This window comes from Pholcus phalangioides, unplaced genomic scaffold (assembly GCF_987345545.1).
Source record: "Pholcus phalangioides strain wild (caught in Gottingen) unplaced genomic scaffold, Ppha-v1.0 ptg000029l_1, whole genome shotgun sequence".
Classification (NCBI taxonomy): domain Eukaryota; kingdom Metazoa; phylum Arthropoda; class Arachnida; order Araneae; family Pholcidae; genus Pholcus; species Pholcus phalangioides.
In genome coordinates, this window is record NW_028301619.1 from 1,624,024 (window position 1) to 1,641,014 (window position 16,991).

General features: G+C 36.0%; 1 protein-coding gene across 3 annotated transcripts in view; it reads left to right on the plus strand.

Annotated features, from left to right (window-relative positions):
* LOC149067563 (endoplasmic reticulum metallopeptidase 1-like) overlaps positions 1-16,991 on the plus strand; it is a 226,376-nt gene that overhangs the window by 109,153 nt on the left and 100,232 nt on the right. For all 3 annotated transcript variants that reach the window (XR_016195341.1, XM_089252576.1, XM_089252577.1), the window contains exon 8: positions 12,257-12,443. Coding sequence is in view for 2 of the 3 variants with exons in the window: in XM_089252576.1 (XP_089108702.1) it covers positions 12,257-12,443 (187 nt within the window). In the remaining variant the exon portion in view is untranslated. The remainder of the gene's footprint in view (positions 1-12,256; positions 12,444-16,991) is intronic.

Sequence of the window (16,991 nt, forward strand, 5' to 3'; positions counted from 1 at the left end):
TTTCGGAAATTGTTGGGAAAAAACAGGATCTGAAAAAACTCCAGCTAAAATATCCATAATTTTGTCATCCAGCCACTATGCGGTCGTGTGGTTATCGTCGGCGGTTGCCGATCGTGACAATTTCACATCGCGAAAATCCGGATTTGGCGAATGGGACGACTAGAGGAAAAAATCTACCCATGTGGAACCTATTTTTGGCGCTACTGACCAGGCTTTTTTTTTTGGTCCACAAAGCTTTTTTCACCCTTTTAACTCCATTTGGTACACCACCTAGAGCGGCACCCAATATGGCCGCACAGTCCGCCCCTGCATTGGCGGGGGAAGAGCATGCTTTTAACAAATCAAAGGAAGGAGTTTGTACTGTATAGGTCCTATAGGAGCATGCTCATTTTACATAACTTCTGTGAGATACCTATTATATATAAATGTCCTACCTTTCCAAAACATGTTGTTGGAGAGAATGAAATGTTTGCACCCTCTCTTATTTTTTGTGCTCCCTCTCGTGCATTGTTGGGATGGTACATTACTCCCTCACATGTTGCTTAACATTGTATCACCAACAGAACTATCAATTATGTGTGATGAATGGGTTGCGCTACAATGCAAAGAATTACAAGAAGTAATAGTCAGTTCAGAGAATAGATAGTTTGATATTGGGCAGACATATTCAAACTTTGTAAGCTTGAAAGCAGCAGCAAAATTCAAAAGTTTTTCCAATTTTGGTGAAGGTTTTTATCTTTAGCACATGGTAATGTAGACAGTGAAAGAGTTAACAAGTTCAGTGTTAACAAAAGTCTGTTTGAACATCTGTCCATAGAATACTTTAATGGAATAAGAGACAAAATGTTATGCTCAAGAGCATGGAAAATTTGAAAAAAATTGTCATTGAGATGCTGAATTTCTGAAAGTGACTTGTGATTCGTATAGAAAATATTGTATCAGGCTTCAGGCTGAGAAAACAGCAGGAAAAAAAAACATTTTTAATCTATTAACGTGCTATTATGTTGAGAAGTTGTTTAAGTAAATAAGGTATTTATATTTTTCTCGTTTTTTGCATTGTGCTTTTAAATTGAATAATTTCTTTAAATTCTGTGAGAAGCTATTTTTTTTCATGGAAGCCCTTATATTCTGCACACACTTTTTTTTGCTATATCAGGATGAATACGATTTTGGTGTTCAAGCAGTAGAAATTCTTGCTGCCTAGATTTTCAGTATACATGGTGCTTAATTTGAAAAGAGTCTAATAATTTTTATTCGTCATTTCAGTAATGCATGTTTTAGTAGTGACAGATAAGAAAAAATTTAAATAGACTTTGATTTGTGAAGGAAATTTATTTAGAAATATTTGTTCCAACCATTTTTGGCAAAACTTTTGGCATTTCACAGAAAAATTAAATCTTATATTGCAGATATAGTTAATTTTTAGTTTTGCTCCATTTTCGAAATTTCTGCTCCAAAATGAATGAGGGGCACATGCACCCCTGATGTTGGTAATAGTGATAAAATATTGGATCATCTCGATAAAGTTTGATAAATTTTGCTACATTTATCACATTTGCCAGTGATTATGAATAATTCTAACATTTTCATTCCATAAATGTCATGATCGATAGTTCATAATATGAGGAAAACTCTCATTTGCCAACATCTTTATTTTATCAAACTGGAATTTTAAATCAACAATCCAATCGAGCGGAATGATCTTCCCTTTAATATATTTTCCTCCAAAGATGCAGAATCTGTTCGACCCAGCCACATACAGAAAACTAAAGAGGGATCGGATGCAACAGATACTTTGTCAGGTGAACCGGCTCATTAAATCATCCTCTCTTATAGAAGACATCGAGAAGACTAAGTGTAAATCAGGTTCTGTCATGTATTTATGAATTGCCAAAAGTGCACAAGCCAAAAGTTCTTCTACGTAAGCAGCATTGGATCTCCTACATATTCGCTTGCAAAACACCTGGCAATGATGCTGAGGAGACACATCGGTGGAATGGAAAATTTCATCAGGGGACTCCAAACATTTTATAGAAAAGATTATTGATATAGTGCATCAGCCCAACGAAATATTGGTCAGTTTTGATGTCACATCACCCTTTACAAATGCACTGCTGAGAGATGTCATGGATCAGAGATCAGCCATCATGAAAGATATTACGGATATTTTCCACTGCCTGTCTCACAACTACATATTTCAGTTGGAATGTGGTGAATATTATGAACCAACTGAAGGGGTGACTATGGGCAGCCCAATCAGCTCGGTCATGGCTAACTTTTATATGGAAAGATTTGAGGCCCAAGCTTTGGCGACCGCACAATACCAACCATTAACCTGGGTTTCGGTATGTGGATGACACATTTATTATATGGGGTCATGGAGAGGAAAATCTTCCTAAAAGAGAGTTCCTAGTTCATCTGAACAGTATACATCATAACATCAAATTCACAATGGAGAAAGAAGAGGGGACTCTTCCATTTCTAGATGTTCTGGTCACAAGGAAATGTAGTAAACTGAGCCATACAGTTTATTGTAAAAAGATGCACATGGACAGATACCTGCACCGGGAGTCTAATCATCATCCTGCCCAGAAGTAAGGTATGATCAAAGCTCTGGTGGAAAGGGCAAAAAGAATCTGTGAACCAGAACATTGTGATGAAGAAAAATTGTTCCTGATTAGGACCTTCCAGGCCAATGGATACTCTACGGGAGATGTAATGAGGGCCATACATCCAAAAAATGCCTCGCGGAAAGTAGAAGAACCAGCGACCAAAAAAGCATTTCTCCTTTACATTCCTCTGGAGTTACGGACAGAATTGGATGACACCTGAGAAAATTTGACATCAAGACCATCTTCAAGCCAACTAAAAAACTAAGTGAATGCCTCAGGTCGGCCAAAGATCAACGGGACAGACTGAAAACAGCTGGGGTTTACCATATCCCATGCAGTTGTAAAGAAGTGTACATAATCACTATAACTATGTATATATATATATATATATGTGCGCGTGCGAAAGGATTGATATCGACCAGATTAGAGTCGAGCATAAACAAAGTTGTCGACTAGGTCAGGTTGGCAAGTCGGCCATAGAAGCATGCCCTGACCAAGGATCACAAAATTCTCATTGCGAACACCCAAGTGCTATCCAACAATGAGATATTTTCTACATATTTTTAGAAAAGCAATGAAAATTCAAATGCACAAGAACTGCTTCTACAGAAAGGAAGAGAGGATGAAAAATATCAACAGTGCTAGACCCAAGCGTTATTCAAAGCCCTTAGGAACAACTTCGGCCAATGGAGAAATCTGGCTCAACAGACCAATCCCGACGAGGCTGTGTGACTGAAGCAGAGAGAAGGCGTAAGTTGTAGCCTTTTGCCCACCATTACGTAATTCTTGAAAATGTTCACCACTTGTGCAAATAAAATATCGAAAGACCAAAACTGTATTTCACGTCGCCCAAAAAACCCAAAAAATGTTTACATTTTATTCTAATTTGCATGATGGCTACGAAAGCCTTTTTTGTTTCATCAAACTAGAATCTATTCAAAATAAATCTGCCAGCTTCATTTTAAACTGTTGGTCATCCTCCTTCCGTCGGTGTTACTTTCTTTCTTTCAAACCAAGCACAACTCAGGTCTATCACCATCTATGGGCGATTTACTACCTAGTGAGTTGTGCCAGACGTATAACTGTGTATGTACCTAACAGTCTGAGTGCATATGTAGTGTTGCTTGATTTTCAGTGCTACTATACCTGACATGCACCTCGTCCATATTCCTCTGCGGAACCTCTAAGGAATTGGTACATGTTGAAATGTGTGTGTATGTATAGTGAACCTTCCATGAAGTTTTTTTCAGTGTAATGCTTGTTATGTGTAGTGCTATCATCTACAATCAATTTTTTAAACTGAGTTTTTCCTCAACAGTGCATGAAGTGTAGTGAATGAATAATTATACTGCTGTAGGCTTGTTGCTCTCTGCGACAAGACTTTTTAACAGGGAGATCGGCTCAAAGTTGGGAACCCGCAAAAAACAAACTTCACCCGATCACCACTGCAGCGATGGTGAACCCGGATTAACGCGATGCAAGTCCATCACTATGACCACTCGACCACCACAGCAGCAATTTTCAGTGCTGCCATCTATATTTCAAGAGTGAAGTGAGTGATGTGTTATGATTGAATTACATTTGTACTGTTTGTAGGTCTGTTGCTCTCTGTGGCGAAACTTTTTGTGAAGTGGATAGACGAGAATAATGTATTGTCGGATAATCAGCATGGGTTCAGGAAGGGGAAGTCATGTGTAACTAACCTCCTTTGCTTCTATGATCACGTGACTAAGGCTTTGGGTAAGAGCAAAAATGTAGACGTTGTTTACCTTGATTTCCAGAAGGCATTCGATCGGGTCCAACATGGCAAACTCTTGAAGCGTTTACACGGGATTGGAATTGCGGGCAACTTGCTGAATTGGATAGAATCGTGGTTAAGAGATAGGTCGCAACGAGTTATGGTGAACGGGGACTTCTCTGGTTGGACAGACGTCACTAGTGGAGTTCCTCAAGGAAGTGTCCTTGGCCCCATACTTTTTTCACTTTTTATCGATAAACTCGATCAGGGTATCGATGGGATTACTAGCAAATTCGCAGATGATGTGAAGCTAATGGGGGTAATAAGGAATGAAAGCGATAGGGAGTTGCTCCAGAGCAACTTAAACAGGATTGCAGCATGGGCAAATGAATGGAGCACGATGTTTATCGTTGATAAGTGCATGGTTGCTCATTTTGGTTCGAACAACCCGCGGTTCTCTTACGAGTTGAATGGTGTCACTATCTCGGATTCAACTAGGGTCACCGATTTGGGAATTCTCATTGACGAGCGACTTAGGTTTTCTGAACATTGTTCAGCGGCGGTCAAAAAAGCGAATAGAATGCTTGGTATCATTTTCAAAAAGGTCTCTTCGCGTTCTCCTAAAGTCATTCTTCCGGCTTTTCGAGGATTAGTCCTGGACTGGAGTATGCTGTAAGGTTTTGGAGACCATACCTACAGAGGGATGTAGAATTGGTTGAAGGGGTGCAGAGAAGAGCTATGCGTGTCCTTGTTGGCACACAGGGCTTGAGTTATGAAGAGAGACTTCATTTTTTTGAATATGTTTACATTGGATGAACGCAGGTGTCGAGGAGATATGATCGAAGTGTTCAAAATTTTCAATGGGATGGATAGGATGGACCATGGACTTTTAGTACACCGCCAATCGACTGCTTTTACAAGGGGACACCAGTATCGATTGGTGAGGGACAATGCAAGGCTATGGTGTCGCAGGGAATTTTTCTCTAATAGGGTTGTTAATAAATGGAATAGCTTACCCCCGGAGGTAGTAAATTGTAACACAATTGACACGTTTAAAAAGAAATACGATAAACATGTTGGGGTAAATCGAGAAGCTATCCATTCTTAGAATAAGACAACCATAAGTATTCTTTATGGGCATTGTATAATATTTTATCATGTGTATATATTGTTTATAATTTGTGTTAATTGCATTTTTAATTGGGTTGCTGTTTTTTTTTTTAATATATGACATCCATATTTTTATGGGCATCTTTTTATCAGCCACCTCGTTGGGCATTTTGCCTGTTGTGGCGTTGTATTTGTATGGTATTGTATTTTTCAAGGGCAATTGGCTTGCATTTTGCCTTGAAGTTGGGAACCACAGAAAACCAACTTCAGCTGACCAGCCAACCACCACTGTGGTGACAGTGGGGTTTGAACCATCTCTGTTACTGAATTCAAGGGCCAACTCAATATCCAACCACTTTCCACCCATAGACAGAACTCTAGATTAACTTTCCTTATCAAAATCCTTCACTGCCTTTTTCATATCGACACTTCCAATTTTCTAACTCTAGCCTTATACTTTTTGAATAAAATTAACCACTCCCAAAAATTGAAACCCATCTTTGTATCCACAGATTGTTTCAAATTTAGTTTCTTTCCTCAAAAAATAACCGATTGAAACAACCCCCCATCAAACATTATTGATTGTACAACAGTTTCAGATTTCTTTTGTAACATCAACCGTCTCTTCCGTCAAATTTCACTACCTCATTCTCTTGTATAAGCCTCGGCCGAGCAATATTGAATAAATAGACAAACATGTTTACACAAATGTTTTGATTAATCAGTTTTATCCAAACTCGTGGAAGTTGTTGAAGTTTTAAGGTCAATGTATAAGAGTTAACATGTTCAGTATTTGCAGCAGATTTAGTAATTCTAGGATCTGGCTCTTGCTGCCAATTATCCCGATCTGGTTCTAGTTTAATCACTTTGATTATTCAACTTCAGGTGCGGAATATGGTACTTGTGAAATAAGTCACGGAAAGTTCAGGAAGACTTGCAGTGGACACTGAAAATTCAACTGCGGCCTGCGTTACTGTTGATGAGCACGGAAAATCAACGAGAAAAATTCCAGACTGACAGAGTTTGCTCTCAAGGAAACAGTTATTTTCCGGATATTTTGCTGAGGTGAACTCAGAAGTTGCTCTGTTGACTCGTGAGGCTATGAACAATATCTGCTATGTCGGGATGAGTATGTGGTACACAAATGAATCAATGATGTCAAATCGGATGGAGAATGAATTTCCTCAAAATCCTGAACATTGGATGCAAGTCTGGACATAACAGTATGCATTATTTCAGAATTGGAAAACTGAATTTTAGCTATGGCATTGAGTTGTCTCATGAGATTAGCCGTATATAATATGAAGTCAGTCAGTGATTGGTTTGGACGTATTATAGCTCAAATATTTAGCTGCAAGGTCGAAATATGAGTGAGTAACAGGAAATGTCTTCAAAAGGATGTATTTGAACTCGCTGTAGTTTTATACTGCATATATTCACAAATATTGACATTTGTCCAAAAACTTAGCATTGCATCTGTGAGAAACGCTATTGCGAGTCGACAATGCAGATGCCCTGGAACAGCATTTAGGGCATAATTGAGCACATTAGACTTACCATCAAAAAACATGGAGCAAGTATTGGGGGGGGACACAAATTTGTTTTGGTTAGCCATCATATTGGAGAAATCTGGAATATTATTCAATGTAACTTGAGGTTCTTGGTACAAATCTAACAGAATTCGGGCACCATTATCAGAAAATTCATTTGCCAACATTTTTATTTTATAAAACTGGAGTTTTAGATCAACAATCAAATTGAGCAAAAGGATCTTCCCTTTAATATATTTTCCTTCTGCATGGAGTAGAGGGTGAGAGGAGAAGGTGACGTAGAGAGAGAGAGAGAACAGATTTATATATACATCACAGTAAATACTTGAGAAAAAATTGAATTTCTCACACAATATGTGAGAAGCTCTAATCAACCAAAATATAATTGTATATAAATATGAAAATCATTATTAACTTGCTGCTTCATTTGTTCCCCCCCCCCCCACACAATTCAATGTATGTAAAAAAGCCAACATTACAGATGCATTGCAGTAATTTTTAATATTACTGTATTATATCTGATTTATATTTTTATTTAACTGCAAAGCAGCTATGCATATTATGCATATACATAGGTGCCAATGCTTCTGATTTACCCGGAAGCCTTCCAATCTTTCAGCTTTATTTAAATCTTCCGGTCGAAAAATCTAATTCTTCAGATTTTTTGTATCTTCATAAAAAAATCCCTAAAAGTGTTTAAATTAAGCTTTGTTTGAATGGAAAATCCCTAAAGAAAATATTCTTCCAGTCCGTGCAATTTCAGGCTGACCCCGTTTTCTGAGGAAAAGTATGGGAAATCAGGATTTCAAGTAAGAAAAATCAGTAATTGTCACCAAATACGATGGTTAAAGTAAGCAAATTGAGTAATTATTGCTGAAAAATCAGGACAGGAAAAAATGCGTCCCAGACGCATTTTGGTGGACTTATATGGTCACCTGTTGCAATTTCAAAAAAATCCCTGTTTTTTTTCCCTTTTATTTGTTTGACATGTTTTCTTTGGGGAATGTGTCATCACGGGATAAACTACAAATGTTCAAGTGTCTGAATTGCACCTATGCAGGGCCGGGCTTAGGAATTTCGCGGCCTGGTGCAAAAAAATTTTTGCTGCCCTCCAAAAAAAGTTTATGCAGTCACCTGCCAACTTATAAATTTTCTGAACATAAATCTTGAAGGGAAAAATTTGTTCAGAAGGAACTCATTTTATTACACTCATATTTTCATTATTTCAGGAACGCGTTGGTAGTTGAGATCAAATAAAACCATATATATTGAGATAGAGTTTTATTAATTTGATAACATTTATAAAAAATGGTTAATAGTAATTAGCGTGGTCCACCTGCTAACACTTCATTGTGGCTCGAATCATATTGAACAGACATACATTTCTGACATACTTTTATAGTAGCAGGTATTTTGTTTTATCAAATATCCCTTGCAATTCGATAACTTTAATCATTTTTCGAATCTTTTATTGCTGTTTTTGTTTAATTAATCTAAACAGAAGTAAAAGAATCAAATACTGGGAGTCCGAAAAATAAAGAAAAGCATTCTGAAACATGTTAGAACTGCATTTGAAAATGTAGATTAATTTAAAATTACTACTACAGTATATTCCACTTATAACGTTCCCACTTAGAAAGTTTTCAAGCTTCGTACGACTTATTTTCGTTTTACTAACAGTCATCGAAACTTACCGTTTTCCCACCTACAACGTTTTTTATGTCGAGTTTTTGTAAAACTCTATTAGTGGGACTCGCTATGTATGAGCTCTCCAATGTTATTACTTGTTTAAAACAAACAGTTTCTTGTCACAAATAAAAACCAAGATTGTAATTTCATCATTTGAATATTGCAATTTGAAATTCAAAAAGACGCCCTAGTATAGGTTGTCTAATATTAGCAACACTAGCAGCAATCAGCCTAAACCTCAAATATAATTTATTTAATAGTTGTCAAACACATTTCCTTATCAGTGAATCAACTGCTGTGGCTGCAAGCAACGTATCCTACATCCTAAATTTTCGGACCTTTGTGCTCTTAAATGTTTTTATGCATGAACTCTCTATTCATGAAACAAAATATTTCCAATGTCAGTACTGTACTAAATGAGTAATTAGATTGAGAAAAAATAAGAGATGTCTTACCTCTTTCTTTCGGAAGTTCAGTTGTAAAAAGTGTCAAAAAATTTAGAATTCATACATTATGTATCCGTCTTCCGGAATATAAGTTCTCAAGCCTCCCAGAGAAACACCTCCCATAGTGGAACCACCGCGGCATGAAACTATAAACATTCACCTTGTGCGGGGAAAAAATTATGAGATTTCTTCTATGGTGTCCCTTTTCGTTTGATACCCTAAGCATGTTTTTTTTTCTTGGTTAATCTAGCTCTGTTATTTCTTTAATGGCAGAAAGAAAGGCCTGACTTTTTTCAGGGATAAAGAATGTCACCACCTGCATACACTCTTTTCCTGTTTGAACTAAGCTAATGCCATACCTAATAACACTAAAAATGATAGGGACTTCAAACTCAAAGCCTCCTTTCACAATCAATAATTTAATAGGGAAAAAAATTAAATTTTAATTGAAAATTTCCAAAACATCTGCTGAGAAAGAAAAGGGGCCGTTCAAGTATTACGTAAGCAAATTTTTAGCCATTTTTGACTCCCCCCCCCCCCCTTTTGTCAGCAGAATTTCATCATCAGCTCTGCCCCTCTGAATCCTAATGCATATTGGTGGGTTCAGACGTACATAGGGGGATATAGAGTGGCTCATGCCCCCCCCCCCCAGACGATCAAAAATTTATTTTTTAATGCAAAAAAATATTTTTTTTAAATTTAAATTTCGGAAGAAAATACCTTTGTATATGTTATTATAATCAATTTCTGTGTATTTCAGTGTTATTTAAAGGCTATGAACTCAAAATTTATCTTTAATAAATTCATTGCAACCCACCCTGTAAGCCCTATAATGATAAATCGCATAAAGGCCCTTGGCCCGCAGACCAAATATGGCCCTGGGGGGTTATCTGATGCGGCCTGCCCTCCTCAAACCTAATTTTGTAAAAATCAACTAAGCAGCACATTTACAGATAGCTTAAGTGTCCCGTGGCACATTTTCAGATCACTTAAATGACCTGGGACAGTTTCAGAAAACTATATCATTCTATGATATATGAATGATCATAACCTATGATCATTCGCACCCCTTCAAGTTCGGCCCTGCACCTATGCATATGTATAATATGCATGAAGAATATTATGAAAATTATTGTTATATAGTCTTGTAATGATGGCTCATTTATCGTATTCACCGTCTTTGATGATTATGCATAATAACCTACAAATGTAATCGATTTGTGGTATATGAGCAAAATTTATCTAACTTATCGTAATGGCCAGCGATTATTCATAACAGCAGTTCTTTATCACTTTCGTTGTAACATATATAGCATAACCTGCCTTTGTGGAGAGTGGGAGGGCTCCATCTTAGTGAACATAGGAAAAATCTTTTATAAATAGTATTGAATAATTAAGTATGTAATATGCTTAGGTACTGCAACTTTGTTCAAAAAGCATTATGTATTTATCATTTCTTTGCAGCCATATTCACATTGACTTAAATGAACTCCCATTTTTTCAGGCTAGCATCATTCTAAAATTCTTTTTCCTCTCCCCCCCCCCCCATCTTGTCTAATGTTACACATCTCTCTACATGTTAATTTTCAGCTGGGTGCTGATTGGTCAGCGAAATTCCCTAAAAGGGAAATCCATTGTCACGTGACCTTAAGAATTACCTTTAACAATTGCATCATGATTGTATTCTGAGCTTGATTCTTAATGTGCTTCTTATTAATAGATTCTTACATATGGATGATTGGTTATTAAGAATCAGAAGGTGGTATACCCCCGGTTCATCTTAGTAGTCCATCAGAGTGCATGAAGTGATCATTTAACAAAAACCAATTTTTTTTTACTGTCTATCATAATCACACAACCTTATTTGGTGGTCACTTCTGCAGATAGCCACAATTTCATGAAACGTTGAATGGCTGTATTAGTGAAATTTTTTCATTAAAGCCAGGATTATACTATAAAAGTTTTATAAAGCTTGAAAAATGCAACCAAAAAGTAAGTGTATCAGTTGCGTTTGAGTGAATTTAACCAATAGGTTTATTCATTATTTTTGGCAACTTGTGTTGGATAAAATCCTGGTTGAGAGATAGATCATAATGGATTATAGTGAAAAGCAATTTTCTGATTTGACAGGTTTCAAAAGTGGAGTCCCTCAAGGAAGTGTCCTTGGGTTGATACTTTTTCACTTTTTATCGATAAACTAAATCAGGGTATCAGTGAGATTGTTAGCAAATATGCAGATAATGTGAATCTAATAGGGGTAGTCGTAGTCAAAAATCCGAGCGATAAGAAGATCAAGATGCTCCAGACGAACTTGAATATAATTACTTCATGGGCTAAGGAATGGAGTATGATCTTTATTGTTGATAAGTGTATGGTTCAGTAGTGGTCAAAAAAACAAACAGAATGCTCAATTTCATTCTTAAAAGGTCTCTTCGTGTTTTCCTGAAGTTATTATTCTTTTTCAAGGCTTAGTTCATCCTGGATTGGAGCATGCTGTAAGGTTTTGGAGACCATACTCATAGAGGGACATAGCCTTGGTTGATAGGGGAGAAGAGTTACGCATACACTTGGCACACAAGGCTTCAACCATGAAGAAACACTCAATCTCTTTGATATGTTTGCATTGGAAAAACGCAGGTTTCTGGGCATATGGTCAAAGTGTTCAAAATTTTCAATGCAATGGATAGAATTTAAAATGAATCCATCATTATAATGCACCGTCGATCAACTGCTTTGACAAGGGGACAATTCCAGGTTGTGGTGTCGCAGGGAATTTTTCTCGAATAGTGTTGTGAATAAATGAAATAGCTTACTCATCCAGGGACTAACACAATTGACATATTTAAAAAGAATTATGTTAAACATATATAGTGGGAAAAATCAAAAAACCATCCATAATTTTTATTATGGTTCGGTGTATCATATTGTATTAATTATTAATTTTCCTTTCATGATATATGCTTTACATTGGGTTTCTGTATTTTGGTTATACATGACAACCATGTTTTTTATGGGCATCTTTTTTCAGCCTCCTACTTGGGCAATTTTCCTGTTGTGGTCTCTGTGTTTATATTTGCATATTTTTCTTAATGCTGACCTCTTTTCTTTCAGGTCTCTGCAAACGATCAACTTAACCATGCTGTGTATTTAACAGCTGGGAAATTTTTATGGTTGTTCATTTTGTTGGTTATGCAGCTGACTGGTTTGAATTCTTCATTTATGTGCACCGCATGGATCTATGTACCAACTTTACTCAGATTTGCATGTGAAAAGTTAAACCAGTTATCTGGCTTGAAAGGTGAGGGTTTTTTAAGTTTTATATATACACGTAATGGTCGTAAGTTAACTAAAGTATATGTTAGTACTATAATGTACATAGTACTTTAGCCTGAGCCATTTGACAAAGACTGTCAAGGTATCATTTGGTAAACAAATACAACATTTAATAACGGATAACATAACGATTAAACATACATTTACAAAAGTGAACATAAAAAAAAAAACAGGACCACGATACCAACTATTTTTTAACTTTTTGGACAATATGTGACTTGAGCGTCTTCAATGCCATCTGTTACAGTAAAAACGTTGGTCTTTTGAATTCCTACTCTTTTGGAGAAAACTTTTCAGAAAAAAAGTGAAGAGACAAAATTTTTCTTTTTTATTGCAAAATTCAAGTTACTGTGCATTGAAAAGTTCAGCCAATTCAATTTGCACAACTTCAGTACCTGATATTTGAATACCAGTGCCATGAAACAAATAATATATATACATATTATTTGTTTCATGTAATGTAATATATCGCCCTTTGGGCCCCACGTGTTCCAGTGACATATTAAGTCTCTACTAAACCCCTAGCATTTAACATTAAATGCTTCCTCTGGAAAAGACTTGGTCGAGTCATGGGATTTGAGAGTATCTATTTTTATTTGTGTACAATATTATTTCATTATATTGATAAATATATGTCATGAAAGAATTATTATTTAAATACCTTGTTTCACGGGCGGAGGTATCTGCAAGTCTCTGTCCCTTGAAATAATAGTTCCACATGTGATCTCAATCTATAATAGCCATGCATACAATGTGGGGAAAGCTTGATCAACTTCCTGCATCAGTCCGGATGGTCTGATTAGTCAGCTTGCAGTAATCAGGTTTTTTTCAGTATAGATCATCAATGTTTTTCTTAGTATTGTGATTACAATGACATAGTTTTATTGGGCCATGATATCATTCTGGTTAAAAAGGGCATAGTCAGTGATAAATAGATCTATATCGTGTGATATATACATATACTTCAACTTTTAGATGATAGATGACGTCCTTTCAGAAGAAAATTTTTTTAAAAATCTGTAGCTTTCCTGTAGGTGGATTTGAATCCATGCACCTTGAAGAATTTTCATCTCTGACCTCATGACTTACCAACCCATCATGATAGCATTGGCTGTAGGCTGCTATTATAACATTAATTTACAAGTAATGGTTTGTTACTTTTATTTCAAATCGTCAAATTTATTCATTTTCATGTATATGTTACTGGCAAAGTATAAAATCCGGCATTCTGTACAATGCCTGGTCGTTTCAGGAAAAGTATTAAATACCAGTTTTATTCTATATTTTGCCTAGGCATTCTATAGAATGCCTGGATTGTGTTCAGGCAAAGTATGAAATATCTTCTTCCAACAAATCTCTTTAGGGGCGGTATAAAATATTACATAAAATTAAAATTTCACAGAATTTTCGCCATTTTTTTCAGGAAACGTTTCCCTTTGGCTCTCGTGAAAAAGGATCTGTTGAGGGGCAGTATAAAATATTACAATTTCATCGAATTAAAATTTCACACAATTTTCACCATTTTTTCCGGAAACGTTTCCCTTTCGCTCTCTTGAGAAGGGATCCCTTGAGGGGCGGTGTCGTCAAATTTAAATTTCACACAGTTTTCTTCGATTTTTCCGGGAAACCTTAACCTCTGGCTCTCTGGAGAAGGGATCTGTTTAGGGGTGGTATAAAAAATATTCAATTTACATGATTACAATTTAATATAGTTTTTTTCTGTTAACTTTTCCCTTGGCTTTCCTGACAAGGGATCTGTGGATGGACGATATAAAATGTCACATTTTCGTCAAATTAAAATTAATTCGTCAAAATAAATCACAACTGAATTTAAGCGGGTAATTTCCTTTTGGAATTTCAAATCGGATGCATTTCAAATATGGGTAGAATACGAGACATCGCCATAAATGATGCCAAATCTAAGCAAAGTTGCCAACTTTTGCAGAAATGACCAAAAAAACGGCAATGGCAGGAAACAAAGCATTACTCTGAATTGCAGTGGACAAAAATTGATTCCACGAAGTACATTTAAAATAACAAAATAAAACGTTTGAAGGGGCAAACAATTAAATCAACGTTTAGTATTTGCATTTGCCGTCTTGCAGTGGAGTAGTTTGGGAGCTAGCGTTTTACTGTAGAAGTGTTGGTTCAAACCCTGATTCGGGCATGGATGTTTATTAACATTAACAAATTCCCTGGACAGATCATACAGGATCTCTTGAACATATTTGAGGATCACTTTATCAAGAAAGTAAAAAAGCCATGACATATGTGAGGTGAATATTCTTATTCATAGTTGTAATCATAGTGATGTATAATTCATGCATTGAAAAATAATTTCAATAGTTGATTTTAATGAAGTATAAAACTATAAGCATCTAAAAGTAGGCTTTGTAGATTCTACAATGTAGAACATTCGCGACAAACCACGGCATTCTTGAAAAAAAGTTGGGACAGCCAAAATAAAGTGAAAATACGGGAATGTCCCGGGAAGTGCGTGACATACGTGTCATATGCATAAGGTCACCACAAAACATTTGCTAAGTATATTTTGCTATTTATCTTTTATTTTCACTGTCCCCGAATTTGTTTTTCAAAATGTCCCGTATTTTCAACTAAACTCACTTGACTCACTGAAACTCGCTCAATCTTGACTGAAAACGTGGAGGAAGATAATTTTAATTTTTTACAAATCACACGGTACGATTAATTATGATTATAAACATAAACGTTCATGTCGCATATTTGTGACGTGTTTCTTTTTTACGTAACAAAAACAAGACATTTTTAAAGAAATATCAATAACATAACATTTATTTCGTGAAATACATTTTTATTTACTGCAATTTATTGTAGTCCTTCTTCGTACATACCCATCAGCATTTCTTTCCCATCAATTTTAACCATAATTAGCAATTTTTCAACATTTGACAATTTTTTGAGAGATAGAATAGCAATAAGTGTAGGGTGACCATACATCCCGTATTTCTCAGGACAGTCCCAGTGTTTTTCTGTTTTTTTGCTGTCTTGACTTTTTATTCTTCAAATGAACGATTAAAATTATCTTTCCTCATAAATGAGGCTTTTGGAATGAACATCATAATCATCATCAGGATTGGCGTACTCAAAGGGGGTTTTGGGGTTCTAACCCCCCCCCCCCGAGCCCCAGGATTATAGTGTTACTTTACAGGAAAAAATATAAAACCCCCCCTCGAGAAAATTCTGCGTACGCCTATGATCATCACTATCACTTGGAGGGACAAGCACAGCATGTTTTTCCCATAGAAATCAATGTTAAAATTGCCGAATTTACTGTAGAAATGTGGAACTTCAGTAGGGTTTTCCACCTCATCAATAATTTTAAAAATTGAACTGTATTCTCAATTTTCAAAAAATTGAGTTCGCTTAGAAATATGAAGCATAGAAAATTAAATATAAAATAATTAGCCGGACCTACTTTTGAGCAATAACATTGCAAATAAGCAATAAGCTTATTCATGCAATAACATTGATTTTTATCTTCTCCAGCACAAAAATGAGAATTAATATCTCCGTATTGTTTTATAATATCCAATATCATCAATCCATATAGTTTAGGATGTTTTGAAATTAATTATGGGCCCATAAATTACACTTACGAAATTCCGCAGCTTTAATCAAGCATTTTTTGAAGCAAAAGTAGGCAAATCGATAACTTGAGCTTCAAGAAAATTTTCAAAATATCTAGCACCCAAACAATTCATTTCTACATTTCTTTAATTTTGATTCATGTCTTTCATGAGTTGCGCAGGAAGTCGCCATATTGGTTACCTTGTATGTCCCTCCAGAAAAAGGGAAATATCACATGATTAAAAAATATTTAAAATATAAACAAGAATATTCATCTCACACATTTGTCATGTTTTTTTTTAATTCACTGCAATTTGAAGTGGTGCTTTATTTCTCACGATTGGCGAATTTTCTGTGATTTTAGCACAAGTTAACGACGTGGCTTACTTTTGGCATCATTTAGCAATAATTGACATTGTCCTGCCTTTTCCCGCATTTTTAGAATCCCAATTTCACGTATTTTTCTCGAGCAAATATGGTCGGCCTAGCAATAAGCATTTCTTTACTTAGGATCTCTATCTCCCGTATTTTCACTGATAAAATATGGTAAACCTACGTATACCAATTTGTTTTCCATGACCGGCATACCATGGTCACTTTCCCTTGAATAGATGAAAGCCCCTAGAGGAAAGAAAGCAAATAACTGAAACTACACACGTTAATAGTTTCTGCCAATACTCCTGTTCGGAGTGATATTGCTCAATTAATACAGAATTTATGCATAAACTTTTTTTATGGCGGGTTACAAATGCCTTCATGCATCGCTGGTGCTCATTGCTGTTTTCGTGTTCTGAGGTAACTTCACTAGAATGTTTCCAGTCATTGAATCCATAAGTAGCAAAAGGAGATTCTCTGTCAGATAACAGGTGGCACACAAAACAAAACAAACAACCTTTGGATGGCG